We start from the raw sequence: 16,713 nt of genomic DNA on the forward strand, positions 1-16,713 counted from the left end.
TGGTTGGAATTCATGCAATCAGCATAGTGATGTCTTCATAGCTTTGTAGAGGAAGGTCCTATGAAATTTTAAGAATTTTTGTGAGGATTTTTAAGGTGTTGATGAGAGAGAAGACAGTGTAGGAATACCTATTATAACAATAAAAGGTCGAACTGATGATAAGTTGATAAATATATTTTATTTCATTTAGTTTGTATTTAAACACATTTGTTCCACGTAGGTAAGGGTCTTTGAAGGGATAAAATCATCTTTTCACATTTTTCACTCCATGTGAAAGACATTTCAACGTTGATAAAGCCACCATAAATTTCTCCAGTTCAAAATAAATAACAAGGATGAAATAGTTCACCCTACCCCCCAGCATTATGCCACGTCCCCCCGTACACATTTAATGTCAACCCTTCCCTCCCCCTTCGGTACTCATTTATATCCCTAGGGCAACGTCCACACTACGCCGCAGAAATTTCAAAACGCAGCTTTATTTTCAGTTACGCCTACCGACCACACTAATCCGTCCCGAAAACGGAGCTTTTCGAAAATGCCCTTCAAACCGGAGGAATTTGAAAATGCGGGCCTTTCGTTTCCATCTTGTGGACGGAAAACATTTTGAACATTTTGGCGTCACGGTAATCATGTGATTTCCCTGACTGAGTTTTTCTCAAGCACAAATCCAAAATGACCCGTGATTGTTGCCTTTTAAATTCCTCCAGCGCCGTGTGGAGGGAAAAAAAATTGATGCGTTTTCAGCGTGAAACCTCCATTTTCAAATTCCTCTGGCGTTATGTGGACGCAGCCTAAGTCATGGGAGATATTTTTAGAGGAAGGTCATTGAGTCTTAGACCGTTAATTCTACACGCAAACCATTAAGCCACCGCGCATACAAACGATATAGCACACACAACACAAAAACTAAAATGTTATGAGGCCATTTCCATGTAACAGTAATCTGTCTCGTCACAATCGTGGAAAAAGCGGGAAACAGGGAGCGCGGAGCTTGATGGTTAGACGGTGAAAACCAGTTTCTGGAGTCCAGCAGGCCAAAAACTCCACAAACAAACACATTGTACTCCAGCTAGAGAGGAGAGCCTGGGGACAAGCCTGGTCTTTGACCACATTTTTCACTCCATGTGTCAAACCTGGACTTGTCTAAAAACACCTCCCAAATTCTAGACAAGGGGGGATCGTAACGAGCGAAGGAAATTGAATTTCACTAATCCACTTCGATTATAAACAATAAGATGCGATAAATATTCGTAAATTAAATAATTTCTCCTCTGAAACTGACAATATTCTCGCAGAAGACCCGCAGTCTTCAGATTTGTATCGAAAACTCTATTACTCGCACCAGGTTTCAGATCATGTTTATACAATATGCTTTTCAAAGATGAGGACCTCTTTGACATAATTTCTCACTCCATGTGTCAGATGTTTGCTTCGCGACGATGGGCGACCGAGAATTCCTCCAATCTGTAGTAAACGACGAGATCACGTGACAGATCACGTGCAAATGACTCTTGCAGGTATGATTCACGCTTCGCTCTCATTGTCTGGAAATGCAATGAAATAAATAAGATAAATTAACTACAACAACAAAAACAGTTAAAGCAAATTAAAAGAAGGGATTGGAGTGAACATACCACGCAATTTAGATCCTCTGAGAATGTTGGCGATCCATGCCATTCGATATTCATCAGCTTGTTTAAATCTGTCTGTGTGACGAAGTTGTGAGGAATCTGTGGGAGGATTGGTTCATGTTAGTCAATATTTTAGCTGTCCATAGACTACATGGGAGGCAGGCTCGCTTCATGGTTCGGGCGCTCGGCTCCCGATCGAGAGGTCCGGGTTCGAGCCCTGACCGGGGACATCGTGTTGTGTTCTTGGGCAAGACACTTAACTTTCGCAGTGCCACTCTCCACCCAGGTGTATAGATGGGTACTGTGATGGACTAGAATCCCATCCAGGGGGAGTAGAAATACTCCCAGTGGCTTCATGCTACAGAAACCGGAGATAAGCACCAGCCTGATGGGCCACTTAGCTCGTATACAGACGCATACCTATACACTAAACTGATTCATCAATGCACCGTTCGGTCTCCGCTGACACAATCTTATCGAAATACGTACCACGCACTCATGTGTGTAGAAACGGCAACCCCGTTCCCAGGGTCCTCTTACTTCTTCGCTCGAGGGGAAGAGAGAGGAAACTGGGAACGAATTTGTACAGCTGGACGGGTTGACGTCAGCCAGTCACTTTTCTGGTCACTAACGCTCGATAGGCCAGCTGCTTGTCTAAAACGGCGGTTGTTGCGCTTTAACCAAGCCTTTAAAAAAGAATTTCCAAGGTGCTTTTTAACACATTTCCGCGTCGAAGCTACTAAGGAGTGTATAAACACGTAAACACGAGCAAAGCCCTTCCGTTGTACGATCCCTTAAACTTTTTGCTGGTGGACTTTGTTGGTATTCCCTTCGTTGCAATGATTTTTTTCACCCTGAATGCCGCCCAAGGTGGATTGGTTAAAAACTCTTGATAACACTCAATGATTTGTGTCAGACCACTAAAGCCACTGACACAGATGATCTTACCGTCGTTGTTGGACAACACCTTGTTGTGTTCTATCCGAGATCTTCGTCTTTGTGACGCCAATAGTCGTGCTTTGTCCCAGAATCCTTTTCCTTGAGAAGAAGCGTTTGAATCCTCAGCGCTTGTCGATGGTTCGGCATCTTGGGATGAACTCGAGCCTGCTGTAGCTGTCGGCGTTTCACCGCCAGATGTAGCAGGTTCCACACTTGCCACAGGACTTGAGCTCGGAGACTCTTTATATACTTCATCTTCATGCTCGAACAGTTGACTCGAGAACAGCGAAAATTGGTCTTCAAATTGTTGTGGTGTGGAACTCTCTCTTGTATCATCTTTTGCAGTGTTGTTTGGCTCTCCGGGTCTCCCAGACTCTTCACGGTCTTCTGTCTTTGTTTCTGGTTCTACTTGAGATGTTGCCTGGGATTCCATTGGTTCCGTCTCTGGCTTTGCGGAATAAAGAGAATTCTTGTGGCCGGCAAGCGAAGCATGGCTACCCGAGAAACCTTCATTTGCATGCCGTTCGCTAGCAGTCGGTTCATCTGGATTCTGTGGAATAAAGATATCAAGAAATCTTTGTTTTATTTTTGCGCTACAAAACCCACTGCCAATCCATATATTGGCATTTCTAGATGTCATTCTGGCGGTCAAACTTTTTCGCGATAGCTATAGGGCTTTAGCCTTTTTTCCCCTCGATTAGTCTGGTATCGCCTGGACGAATTTTGTGGCAACTGGCTCAAATATGATTTTTACCCTTGAATTTGAGTAGTTTTGAAGAATTTTGTCTTATTCAAAACGAACATGGCTCATGAAACAACCCGCTATCTAAGCGTACTTCAAACTTGCGTGCCGGCCAGAGCCGGTGACGTCATGAAATAAGTGACAAATCAAGCGACCCAGAAAGGCAGGCCTGGGTACTAGTCTGTCTATGAAACTGAATTCACGATTAGAACGCCGAAACACTTTAGCTTTTAAGTCACGAAAGCAGCTATTTTGACAAATTATTGCACAAGCGCTGTAAAAGTTTCAAATATTTTATCTCCAATCATTTACCTTAGGCAAGTCGATCACTCCCCAGGCCTTGACTGCTTGAAGCGTCGGTGGGACCCAGTCCCCTGGACCCACTGACTGTACCCGTAGTGGAACCATGGGCTCAGGCTCAATCTTCGCGAGGCGAAATCTTGTGAGATCGCTTGATCGAGACAGAAGAGACATGTGAGAGTTCCTCCTGTGAGAAGCCTCCTTGGACAACTGGCCACTGAAAATATGGTTTCCAGTTAGTAAGGGAGATGCAAGTAGGTAGGCAGGTAGGTGGGTGGGTACGGTAGGTAGGTATGTTGGAATTGTGGGTATGTTCGGTTTCCACGGCTGCGTAAAACAATTAGGAACATTACTGGTCAGTTAAAATGCTAGCTAACTTATGGCTTGTTTCTCGATCCTCCGACAGAACTATTCTCAGCTTTCTGCAGCAGCTTGGCAGAACCCAAGTTAACACCTGGGGTGTAGAAACACGAAAGTATTTAGCAGTGCTCCAAACCTTACTCTCCTATTTCCAACTCTTACGCGCTAACAAAGGAGAACGCACGGACGACCACTGACGGACTGGAAAAGCCGATTGACTTTCCTTTCAAAATTGACCTTCTTATTTAGCTAATCGTAAGTCAGAACCAACAGTCATAAACCTTTGCAGCATTTAATTTAAAAGAATATCATTCTGGTTCCACGATATGTTTTCACAACCTTAATCAAAGCTGGACTCCCGTTACCTTGATTTATCTCGTAGGGACGCTATTGAGAGGGCTCTGGGTGGTACTGTCTCTGAGGACTCTGTTCTAAGCATGGTTGCGGAGGTTCCCTCTTGTTCACCAGAAGGTCCTGCCTCATTATCACGACCTGTCGCGTATGGGTTCTAGTATGGAGAAGAAAAATTGTTAGGGACATGAATAGCATTAATAGACAGGAGGATTAGATGCAACAGACGTGGCGATCACAAGATGATTGGTTCTCAGATCAGTTAGCAGTTTTTATGTGCGCGGCGCGGTGGACAAAGTACATACATGGTGCAAACATAACACTAAATCTTGTGTCAAACTTCGAGATCCAAATATTGCTACAAGAAAACGCTTTTGATCGGTTAAACAGTAGTCTAGTGGCAAGCGTTCCCGAAAGAATGGAGAGCTTTTTCCGCATTCTGGCCGCCAGCAAATTGGAGCGAGAGCAAAATCGACTAAGTAGGGAGTGGTGCCGGGGCTTTCGATCGAATTTGCGCGCGGGCGGAGAACGCAGAAAAAGCTCTCCGTACGAGGACACCTGCTCGGCAGGCTAGTTAAACAGATATATCTGAGTTGATAAGGACATAAGCAAGCAAACTGGGTGAAACAATTGCTCATTTCATTGGCACTTAAAGGCATCTGGATGAACGATAATGTATACTGTCGCCTTTCTCTAAAAGGCAGAATCGGCCGATCTTGTTAGGTCCGAATCGCGTGTTTAATGATATACTTTCCTCACCGTCTCTATTTCTATTCCATATCTCCATTTCATCCAATATCTCTTGAGGGCTTCACGAAACTCCGAGCTCAGGAACACACAAAATATACAGACCATTATTCCCTGTTAAAAAAAAAAAAAACGTGAGAGATTCGAAGGATACTAGAGCTGCTCGCTTTCAGGCTCGACTAATAATTTACAGCCCGGCCGGCCAAATTAAATTGATTAACTAGGGCCAAATACAATTTCGCGGTAAGTACATTTCACCATGAACATGCCAACATTTTAATCGCATTTGCTCTCTCCACAGTGCTGTAAGTTGGATACGAAAGGGATTACTGCCACTGGAGAAAAGACATGGGCTCTGCACGCTGATATCGGTAGGGCGCCGATCCATACACCACGATTTTTCGGGAATCAAGACCTCCTGCTAAACTGGCGTCATAAGTTAATCTCCAACCCAGATCTGCCACGGCCGAGCGTCAAACAGAGCGAGATCGCGGAAACCTGGGATCGAGATTAGGCATCAACCATATAGAAGTCTCCGCTCTTCGCGTCTAATGGAAGTGGTTGCATTTATGGAGGCGGCGTGGCCTAGTGGTTAGGGCGCTGGATTTGTAACTCGGAGGTCCCGGGTTCTAATCCTCCTGCCTGCCACGAGATGGATTCCAGATTCAAGTCCTCCACGCTTTTCAAATAGCCAACTGGTCAGCCTCCCACCAGTTGTAATTATTTTTTTTTGTAATATTTGTTTGGTTATCATTTCAGTGTCCACAATATATAATTAGTACAGCAGTGCATAACACTTCGACACTTAAATAAAGTGCTTTATTTTATTTATTTTTCCTTTATTTGTTGGCTTGTTCGACAGAAGTACAAGCCATTGATTTTTCCGTGGAAAAAGGAGGATGACTAGCGTTGTTAGTAGCGTTTTTTTCTTACCTGAAGTGGATAAATAACAGCGACAAAATACTCGCTGGAAGGGTTATCTCCCGGCAGGTAGAATACCAGGAGGTATATCAGCCCCAAAAGGGAGATCAGAATTATTATCGCTTTGGCGCTTTTTCTGTTGAAAGAAGAGAAACAAAGTATTATAATATGAATTGAAGAAACTATAACATGTTTTGCGAAAAACATGCAACCCAAATTCAAAATTCCTTGCCAAAAACAGTTCTTGGGGACGAATTTGCTTGCGACAGAAAGAGGAACTACGTTATCTACGCAAATGGGCTTTTCACCGCAATCTCCAGTATTATAATTGTATGATACTTGTGGGCCATTCATCGTGAAAAATTCTCAAAGTAATATCTTACGTTTTCTATGTGGTTATTCTTTTTGTAATACAATTTAACAGTTGTAGTTACTTTGTACGTTTCTATGACCACTATATAAGACATAATATAATGCATTTCGTGTCAAAGAGTCACTCTTTTTATCCCGAATATCAATACGAATACGGAAACCTTTTTGATAAAGTTAGATTTTCGTGACCTCAATCTGGAATACTCACTTGATTCTATTCATCTGTGTCGAAGAAGAATTCTTGAGCTTTCTTGCGAGCATTTGAATGACGTATGCTGCGATTACAAAGTTGATCTGTGGAAAATAGAAAGCGGAACAGAAATCGGTCTCAGCAACAGAATTCAGTTCACCATCAGGATAGGTAAGTGTGATGATCGAAAATCCGGTCAATTCTAAAAGCCTCAGATAGACATTTGAATAATTTGCTGAGTAACATGTTGCAGTTAAAAAGGAAGCCGGCGAAATTGCCAAAATTATACCTAAAGCATTTTAAATTCTTTACGACACAGAGATGATAGCGTTTCTTACCAATAACATGATTGTCAGCGGAACATACAACACTAGCATGTGGCTCGAGTGACTGTATTGACCCCAAGCCCAGCAACTGAGAGAAAACAGAAGAAGCGATGTATAAGCTTAACTCAGTCGAAATAGGTGTTTATTGATCAAAGTTGTATGAATGAGGCTTTGTTTGTCGTTTTGAAATGTTGTTATTGGCATTTGATTTCGATTTCAAACTTAGAATGGAATAATAAATGCCAACGGAGGTAATATATGAACAATAGCCTCCATTTAGCGCGAAAATATGCACGGATAGTTGTTTGCGGACGTTATCTGTTCCAAGAAGTGAACAGTTTTCCGGAAGCGTAGCTCGATGAAAACTGAGCTTTGAAAAACAGATTATCTCCAAGTACAAATCTCCGAGCATATTTTCGCACCAAATGGAGGCTATTGTGTTTATTATCCTTCAAATATTTTAAAACATGTAACTGGTGTTAGGCGCGGGAAAACACGACCGGAAACAAGCGGGGGAAAACATGGCGCCGAGCGCGCGAAAACATGTAAACAGCGCCAAGCGCGTCAAGGCACGTAAGCCAAATCACATCTGATTGTTTGCGATGGGGTAAAAAAAAATAAAATAAAATAGAATAAAATAAAACGAGACTTCGTAAGAGCACGTTATACTTGGTTTTTTTGACCCTGAGCAATTGAAAAACCTCTCCTTATATAACGACTGTACAAGAATAAGCCTACTGTTACTGACCCTGCGCTGACTCTAGCAATCTTAAACTGCATGTAAGGAAGGTAGACACAGAATGTCAGGACACCGGAGAAACCTGTTAAACAAGAAAAAACCAAACTAGTTTAAAATAGTGATCTAGTGAATTGGAACTAATAAATAGCACCCAACACACAAAAATAACAGTCTCCACTAGTTGTTCATAACTTGATGAACTGACGCAAATATCAACCTCGTTCCCAGGATCTCTCGTCTTCCCGCCCTTACGGGGCGAGGAAGATGAGAGATCCTGGGAATGAGGTTGCGCGAATATCAGCTAAACAAAGACATACGTACCCCAGCCAAAGAGAAAGTAGTACCACAAATACGACTCGTTATCGAAGGGGTACACAAGCATACGCAGTAGAAAGATCCCTTCATTGAGCATCCACGTGATCTCGGAAGCCGTGAAGTAGCGGTTCAACAACCAAAATGCATTGCAAACGCTCTACGGAGAAACAAAAGAAGATTTCTAATAAGCCGCGTATAAAATTACTTTCAAATCAGGGGAAGTGACAGAGCTCACCGTTTTAAAGTCTTTTTCTCCCATGTTTTCATAGTAGTAAATAAATAACGTGATGTGGCGTAGAATAAATGTCAGGATCAGATTCTTGTGAATGGTAAAGCGCTCATTCTCACGGCCTCTATAAAAGGAGAAAAACGAAATATTTAGAATTTACTGAAAACTAGATCGTTAGATAATGCAGTTTGAGTGTTTTCATTGGCTTAGCCATCAATGACATGGGTTATGGTCCATTATACCATGATCTACAAATATGATATTTTGGGGTATTTTTATTTTTTATTTTTATTTTATTGTAGTTTTCTACGCTTTGGGGGCGTCTTTAATAAGGCAATTATTCCACTCGCGCTTGTAGGATATGAGATGATTATATAGCCAACTCATATCCAACGTGTGTTCGCGGAATAGTCGTTAAATATACATTGTTACACCCGAGTGGCGAATTCCGATATAAATATGTACACTTTTCACCCAAAACCATCGAGTTCATTTACAGCTATATAGGAGTAGGATAAAAGGAGTCAGCTTACATGACGATACATATGACTATGAAGGAAGGCAGCAGGACAAAAAACGCGATCCAACTGATGGCCACATAGACACGCTGAACACGTTCCAAATGAGTGACAGAGTCATGCTGTGAAAGAAAATAAAGTAATGTGTTAGTTAAACTGACAATTGCAAGTATCGATAAAGAGACAGAACTCGATTTTTTTTTCTTCACATTGAAAAGCACGCTGTGTTAATTTAGCTAGGATGATCCCTCAGGGCACTCCTATAAGCACACAACCTCAGTGTTGGGAGCAGGGATGGTGCAGGGGCGAGAGAACTCGCCTCCCACCATGGTGGCCCGGGTACGATTCCGGCCCGGTGCCATAGGTGGGTTGAGTTTGTTGTTGGTTCTCGCCTTACTCCGAGGGTTTTTCTCCGGGTTCTCCGGTTTTCCTCCCTCCACAAAAACCAACATTTCCAAATTCCAGTTCGACCAGGATAGAGGACCTGTATGAAAACCAGATAAGGCTGATGTGGCTTACTCTCTAAATATTGTAAATTTATTTTGTTTTATTAATTAATTAATTTATTTATTTGTCATTGAAGACTTACTTTAAGACGATTCCATATAAACTGACGACTTAAGGAATTCGGAAATGTGCCATCCTGACTGACCAGTGCTTCAATACAGTTTGCCGTTAAAAATATCACTATTACGAAGGTGTACTGTTTAACTTGCCTTTTCCTCAGACGGTATGTTTGCCTCTTGTTTTCCTTTCTTAACCGCTTCTTTTGGTGATAGTCGGCGACAATTGGAGATGTTCATCTCCTGCCAGTTGCCTTGCTCATCACATCGTCGAGAGATTTTACCTGAGAATAATTGAATTGGCTATAGGAAATTAAGCGCAAAACGTACGAACATTTAGAGCATTCTTAATAATAATAATAATAATAATAATAATAATAATAAAAATAATAACAATAATAATAAAAATAATAATAATAAATATTTATATAGCGCCTATTCATGCCTGTTTTAGGCGCTGTACAATTCGCCAAAATGAGCTGTACTAATCTTAATAATTAAAAATGTGCATTTAAGAAAGTAATAAAAAGTAAGGGTTTATGATAGAAAATGAGGAGTATATGTATAATTTTTCATAACCGCGGCACTGTGGTAGCGCGGTGGCCTCATGGTTAGCGCGGTGGACTCCGGATCGAGCGGTCCGGGTTCAAACCCTGGCCGGGGACATTGCGTTGTGTTCTTAGCCGGGACACTTTACACTCACATATAGCGTTATCCAACGTACGAACAACCCGGACCAGGTGTATAAAATGGGTACTGGCGAGTTTAATGCCAGGAAGTAACCCAACAATGGACTAGCATCCCACCCAGGGGGCAGTGGGAGTACCCCTAGTCACTTAATCCCACGGAAACCGGGATAAGGTCCGGCTGTATAGGCCACTTGGCCCGACGAAGCTAGCTAATACTAAACACCCTGTTAAAAGAAACGGCAATCAGTTGGGGAATATGTACGGAGAAAAACAACAACAACAACAATAACACCCCCACCAACAACAAAAACGTTAAAGTACGGTTACCTCCGGAACGAAATAACAGGAAAGGGCAATCTTGTATGAATGAATCTCCAGCTTTAGTTTCTGGCCAGCAAGCAACATCATAAGTTCTGTTGCACGTAATTTCATCTACAAACAAAGGAACGTAAGGGACCAGTTAGACAGCACAATGACCGGTAAATAATTATGCAGGTCACATTACAGAAATCACAGTTATAGGCGATAACTATTTCTTGAAAATAATGGAGGAGCCATAGCACTGATAATAGAACGACCCAGTTCTGTCGAGTCTTAGTTAAACCGGCCGCATAGGTTGTTTAGGTGCGCAATTATACAACCTGTGACTCGGCAATCTTTGGAGTATTGATATAACCTACGAGAAACCTGTCTCGTTACGATTTCCAGCTCAGTTTTGTAGCACTATGAGGGAGGCGCGGTAACCATATGTTATGGTTAGAGCGCTCGACTCTGGATTGAGCGGTCCGAGTTTGAGCCCTGGCCGGGACATCTTGTTGTATTCTTGGGCAAGACACTTAACTTTCACAGTGCCTCTCTCCACCCAGGTATATTTACGAGTACCAGTGAATTTAATGCTGGTGGTAACCCTGCGATTGACTAGCATCACATTTAGGGGGAAGTAGAAATACTCCAAGTCGCCTCATGCAACTGAAACCGGAGATTAGAGCCGGTCTGATAGGTCATTTTTAACCTCGCACTAACACTATGGCAGCTTAAAACCCAATTATAAACACGGAGTAAGCCGGTGACGGGCGCAAGAGATCACGTAAACTGCAGTAAGCGCGCAAGCGAGCGCGGGATATTATACAACTAGTGTGGAACATGCAAGCGGCGGTTAGTGAGGAGAAACAACCGGTAACCGGTGATAAACGCGGACAATGGTTCGGTAATCGCGCGGTGAGCGCGGGAAATCATGAAACCCGCGGTAAGCGCGGGAAAACACGTAAACAGCAGCAAGGACAGTAGAACATGAGCAGGTGATCACTCTTTAACATCCAAAAAGCCTTGCGACTAGTTTTCGTGAAAGAGTCGATGACGTTGGCGAAAATGACTTTACTTATACACTTACTTGGATCATTGGTGTTGTTTTTTCGATCGTTAAAGCATTGTTGCCTTAGCCGATCGTTCAATGTCTTCAAATCCAACTCTTGTTGCTGGCTTGATAAACTGAAAACCAACTGAATGGAAAGGGAAAATGATGTTTGTAAATGAAAGGGACAGTTAAAGAAACATAACAAAATGTCTTTCCTTCGGGACTGAAGAGACATGCTGCGGCATAAGAAACCAGATTAAAACATTGTCAAACGGCAAAGCTCAGTAAAAATACAGAACCAAATTAAAACTAAGCCGCTGTTTAAGGAACTCAGTTGCCCAGCACGTATGGTAGAAATGTGGCTTTCGTTTGAGTCAACCTGGTGAGAAACGGCTGGATCGTTTCGCAGAATTTTCGCGCATTTTCACCTCTTCCTTTGTGCGCTACGGTCGAGTTCTAGCGAAAATATTGCTTGTGTTACTTGCGATTAAATGAGAAATTAAACTTAGTGTTAAATACTTACACAGAGAATTAAGGTAGCTCCGAGATTTGTAGATATCATGTTATCAGCAAGCGTATGACCAGCAGGTCAAACGGAACTTCTGTGGTTATTGTGAATATGCTGCAAAAAGCGCAAACAAGTAAATAAAACTGCCTCTATCACAGAGGCTTAATATCAACAATGAAGAATAATGAAAAGAAAAAACAGTGAAACAAAACAAAACAAATAAACAAACAAAAAAAAAAAACAAAAAAAAAAGCAGAGAAGCGGAATCAAACCAAGCTGACAACAGAAATAAAAGAACTGATTCACGGCCATGATTAACTACAGTACAATTAAGGTGAAGAAAAAGAAGCAAAATTTGGAGAGAAAACCCTTGTACATGTTATCATGTGAGTCCTCTATCCTAGTCGAATTACAATTTGGAGTGTTGGTTTTTGTGGAGGGATGAAAACCCAGAACCCGGAGAAAAACCCTTGGAGCAAGGCGAGAACCAACAACAAACTCAACCCACATATGACACCAGGCCGGAATCGAACCCGTGCCACATCAGTGGGAGGCGAGCGCTCTGGCCACTGCGCCATCGGCGTCGAAACAAACAAACGAACAAACAAACATACAAGTTTTCTGTTGATTTCTACTTGATTTGTGAAGTAAGGTACTTTTAAAAAATAGCGCAAAATAGCTAACTATTTTTGAAATACACTGTTAAAAGAATACGTCATTATCTATCAACTTTGAATAATGTATTAAAGCTGAAAGAATCCCAGCCTAGAGCTGGTCGCATGAGCATGGCGAATCTTTCCGAAGAAACTGAAAATATATGCCTTTTTGGTACTTTTCGTGAAGCATTTATAGCCACAAATACTCCTGACATTTTGTCAATATTCGGCAAATTAGACTACGTTTAATCCCTCTTTCGCTTAGTCCGTCGTGATCGTGCGTGACGCGAAAGAAAACTGCGAGAAAGAAATGGCCGCGTGGCCAGTTTTTTTCTCGCGGTTTTCTTTCGCGTCACGCACGACGGACTAAGCGAAAGAAGGACTACTATGAAAAATTGCAATTATTGGCCTCGACCCTCCCGTTCTTTATGAGAAATTATTTATTTCTAGTCGCTAAATCAGTGATCGCCCCACTTAAAAAACCAACCGCTATAAAAGCAAAGGCATCTTCACAATGCGCTATATTTCCGGCCTGTAGAGATAAGCTCTACGATAACAAATTAACGTCGTAGACTTAGCATACGACTTGCCTTTGTCCCGGGCTTTGTTCGCATTTATTACACCATAGATAGAGAGCAATTAAAATAAAAGAAGTAAAGGAACGAAAATAACCAAAAAAGACGTCTTAGACAAACAACTCGGTTTTTTTTCCTCAGGCCTTGTGAGTAAACATTGAAGCGATGACGTGTTTCAGATAAGTCCGATTACTTAGTCGCGCAGCAGAGCACGCGTGAAACATTTGCCCACACAAGCATGTTTGATGGTAACAAGGTCATGCATTTAAAAGTTCACAAACCTTCTAAATGCAGCGATTTGAACTCTGTTCCTGTCCTTCTTCCAGTTCAGAAATAAAGGTGGCCTGGTGACCTGTTTCACAGAACACTTTCTGTTAATCTGTACATGTTCTTCCCATGTCTAGAAATAGCTCCCTTTTTGTGTGGAACGCAATTGCGAAATGATGTTTAAGTGTCATGGCATTATGGGCGAGAAAATTTGTTCCTGAATAGCTTGTGTCACTCACTGTCCACCTTGCATGCTTGAAAATTCCTGTTTGTTGTCATATGTAATTACTAAAGCCATCTGATGTTATGGTCTCTGTTAACACTGAGTTAATCAGTGTGTTCATCGCTTAACACCAGTGTGTTAATGCTTAACCGATACCCCTGATATAGGCATAGAGGAAACCTTGCGGAATGGATTGATGTACAGATCATGTACTTCGATGTTGCTACAGAGTTATTTTTACCTTTTTATCTTTTATCTTATCTTAGTTTATATTATACATTTTTCTTTTAAACAGGACCCCTTTGATAACATTACTCATCTACTGAAGCATGAACTGTTATCTAATTATTGTTATTATTACCTAAACTGACTGATCTGAAAATAATTACAATAATAAATAAACATGCATGTTTGTAACAAGACTCAAATCACGCAGTTTCTTAGCCGCTTCAATAACTTTTTCCCGGCTTTTTGCTGTACCTGTAAGAAACTTTCTTCCGATCCTTTGAAGCTTTAGATCTCCAGACGGTTTGCAGTAAAACGTTACCTTTTCATAGAAAAAAAAAATTAAAGACGAATCTTGTACAACTGTTTTGTTCATGATATGACTGGTAAAACAACTCAGTTTAAGTTTCGCGAGATAGATAGGTTTTATGAAATATTAGCCGTTCAGGCCTTTGTAATCGACTCGAAGGAGCTTGATCATATGAATAATACAAAGCTAATACGCGATGATTGTCAGCACAAGACAATTTACACTCCGGTCTTTCTCAAAGGTAAACAACTGTAGTAATTCACACCCAAGGCGGTATTAGAAAGGTCACATATTGGGCAAACAAACGTTGCAAGAAAACACACGTTCTTCCAGGAGATAATAGTTTGATAATCTTAGTAACTAGTTTGTTACTGCAGGCAAAACATCACAACCACGGTAATTTGTTTATGGTGGCATTGACATTGATGAGACGCTTTGTATCTGAAGCATTGCGAAACACGACAAGAATAGATTATTTAAGGTAACACCGACTGCCTTAATTCTTTTTGTGCCATGAAGCTTGGAACTGAGCTGATAGAAAAAAGTGAAACTCAGCTCGAGTCTCTATATCGGTGAATCACGAGATTGACGCGCAAAATGTAGTTATTCTCTCTCTCTCTCCCTCTATGCAATTAGTCTGTTAGCAACATTTGGTCAGACTGTATGTTTCTGAACACTACGCATTTCCGGGTACATTTCGTCCTCGTTTTTCGGCCCTGATTAAGTTCTGATCGACGGCATATTTTTTTGGCCGCCAGATTCGCTGAGCAAAGCTCTTCAGGAGGACAGCAGGTAAAGGGAAACTAGTTTGGTTCAAAAAGAGGAACAATATCTACTTACCTTTGAATACCACGAAAAGATGAAATCATTAAGCAAGCTGCACGTTCTTGCTACACAAGTGCCTTAGGACACACAGAGGTACTGTACTAATCAGCCTTCTGCAAGCCAATCCCGTACAACACCTCAAATTCGAAGAAATTCTGTTTATAAAACTGCTATGTGCACTAATTGTTTACGATGCTGTATTGATGTGTTCTTCGGTTGACTTCATGTGCATAATGTGAGTGTCTGAGATGCTCTTGAACACTCCGAATAACTAATGAATCGCTGCCATGTCTTCCGGTTAAGTGTTCGTCAGCCACGCGTAAATAACTTCCGTTGTCAGCACGTTCCCGCGGTTAATTCAACGCAAATTTAAACACTAGTGTTATTCTACTACTACAGATACAAAGAACTATAAATCAGTGAAGAAAAACGTATTCTTAAAAAAAAAAAAGAATTTACAGACTCGGCTCAGGCACTGTCCGGCACTACGCCGGAGAAATTTGAAAACGGTGCTTTCACGGCTCTGAAAACGCATCAAATGTCTTCTGTTCACACTAAAACGCAAAGCCGCGTTTTCAAATTCCTCCGGTGTCAAGAGCGTTTTCGTAAAGCTCCGTTTTCGTGACGGATTAGTGTGGACGGTAGACCTAGCCGTAGAAATAATAAAAGCTGTGGTTTCCAATTTCTCCGGTTTGGTGTGCACAGGGCCTTCAAGGAAAATAGCGTGTAAAATGACAGAAATTCGCTGGGCATTTTTTTTGATGATAGCTACGATTTCTTGGCAATATATACATATCTCGAAAACGAACGAAACGCTTGCCGACATTTTTAACACCTTTTTCCTGTTTCATCCTTTCTTCTGTCCTCTTGATTGATTTTGCCGACCTTGTTTCAACTTAGATGTCGATTTGTTTAATTCGTTCCTCGTGGGTTCTTCCTGCCGATTACCCTTGTAGTATATTACCAGCCATCACAGCAAACATTTTTCCATGTATTTACCGGAAAATTACGGAGATATATTAAGGATGGCTATATGGAAATTGAAAAAACCTCTCTGTGCCGCGGGGTGGTGTTAGTGAGTACAGTAATGGGTGTTAATGCCGTACTTCAATGATTTCTTTGGGCAACATAAGATGTCGTGCCAAGTCTTCAAGAATTCTTAGCGCGCATAGTTGAGTATTACTGCAACCTAAAAAGTTACACGCCGCGTTTTTGTTGAAAAAAAGAAAAAAAATATTTATAATCTGCCAAAAAGTATTTTCAACGGAATTTTTTTTGTAGCGCTACATTAAATTCAGGTCCTGTAGTACTGCGTCAGAGGCAGCTGGTCTCTGATTATTACCACAACAACAGCAATGCAATTACGGACGAAATTATATACTTCTCCTCTGGAGTAGCGGTATACTCTACGAAACGTTATTAAAACAAGGCAGGTGTCTTGAAAATTGCACAAACTATTTTTCCATTCTGTTTTAGGTTGATACACGCATCTAAACGACTCTGCTAATGACAAATTATAAGTACAAATTCATCGGGAGTATCAAGTGTACTCTCTTTGAAATTTGCGAGCGAGGGATATGTGAATCAGTGAACGACAAATTGTGATAAAACCTTGTACGGATATATTCAGAAAATTGACAAGCAAATTCGTGGATTAAGAAGTTTGTTTTTATATCTCATGATTTCTTATGGAAATCTCCAAGTGCGAGGGAGGAAGTAGCGGCAAAGAGCACAATTTTACGTTATGCCTCATCAGAAAAGTCACTGGCTTTCTCTCGATCAAAGACATACCCTATTTTATGTGATAACTGATAAGGAAGATTACCTGGTAGATT

The 16,713-nt window shown here is 41.4% G+C and overlaps 1 protein-coding gene across 2 annotated transcripts; it reads right to left on the reverse strand.

Moving 5' to 3' along the window:
• Positions 1-1,460: 1,460 nt before the first annotated feature.
• On the reverse strand, positions 1,461-16,079 carry LOC145488344 (uncharacterized). 2 transcript variants are annotated; one of them, XM_081467186.1, is made up of 14 exons: positions 11,326-16,079; positions 10,263-10,367; positions 9,400-9,530; positions 8,699-8,805; positions 8,172-8,289; positions 7,943-8,093; positions 7,631-7,703; positions 6,895-6,970; positions 6,575-6,660; positions 6,007-6,130; positions 5,086-5,187; positions 4,341-4,483; positions 3,628-3,832; positions 1,644-3,123 (listed from the first exon to the last, which is right to left on the reverse strand). In XM_081467186.1, exons 1-14 carry the CDS (start codon positions 11,522-11,524, stop codon positions 2,374-2,376), a joined length of 2,370 nt encoding a protein of 789 aa, XP_081323312.1. In that variant the 5' UTR covers positions 11,525-16,079; the 3' UTR covers positions 1,644-2,373. The 2 variants fall into 2 exon arrangements, with proteins under 2 accessions (XP_081323311.1, XP_081323312.1); XM_081467185.1 differs by lacking the exons at positions 8,699-8,805; positions 9,400-9,530; positions 10,263-10,367; positions 11,326-16,079 and adding an exon at positions 1,461-1,547 and having other exon boundaries at positions 1,638-1,733; positions 2,583-3,123; positions 8,172-8,283.
• Between the last annotated feature and the right edge of the window lie 634 nt (positions 16,080-16,713).

The sequence above is a fragment of the Orbicella franksi genome, chromosome 5 (assembly GCF_964199315.1).
Source record: "Orbicella franksi chromosome 5, jaOrbFran1.1, whole genome shotgun sequence".
Classification (NCBI taxonomy): domain Eukaryota; kingdom Metazoa; phylum Cnidaria; class Anthozoa; order Scleractinia; family Merulinidae; genus Orbicella; species Orbicella franksi.

Excerpts from the sequence above, each read along its gene's own strand:
- LOC145488344 (XM_081467186.1), bottom strand. The coding sequence starts at position 11,524 with ATGTCTCTTCAGTCCCGAAGGAAAGACATTTTGTTATGTTTCTTTAAC. Across the intron at positions 9,531-10,262 it reads CCTGTTATTTCGTTCCGGAG|GTAAAATCTCTCGACGATGT; the intron begins GTAACCGTACTT and ends AATTATTCTCAG. Across the intron at positions 8,290-8,698 it reads ATAGTCATATGTATCGTCAT|AGGCCGTGAGAATGAGCGCT; the intron begins GTAAGCTGACTC and ends CTCCTTTTATAG.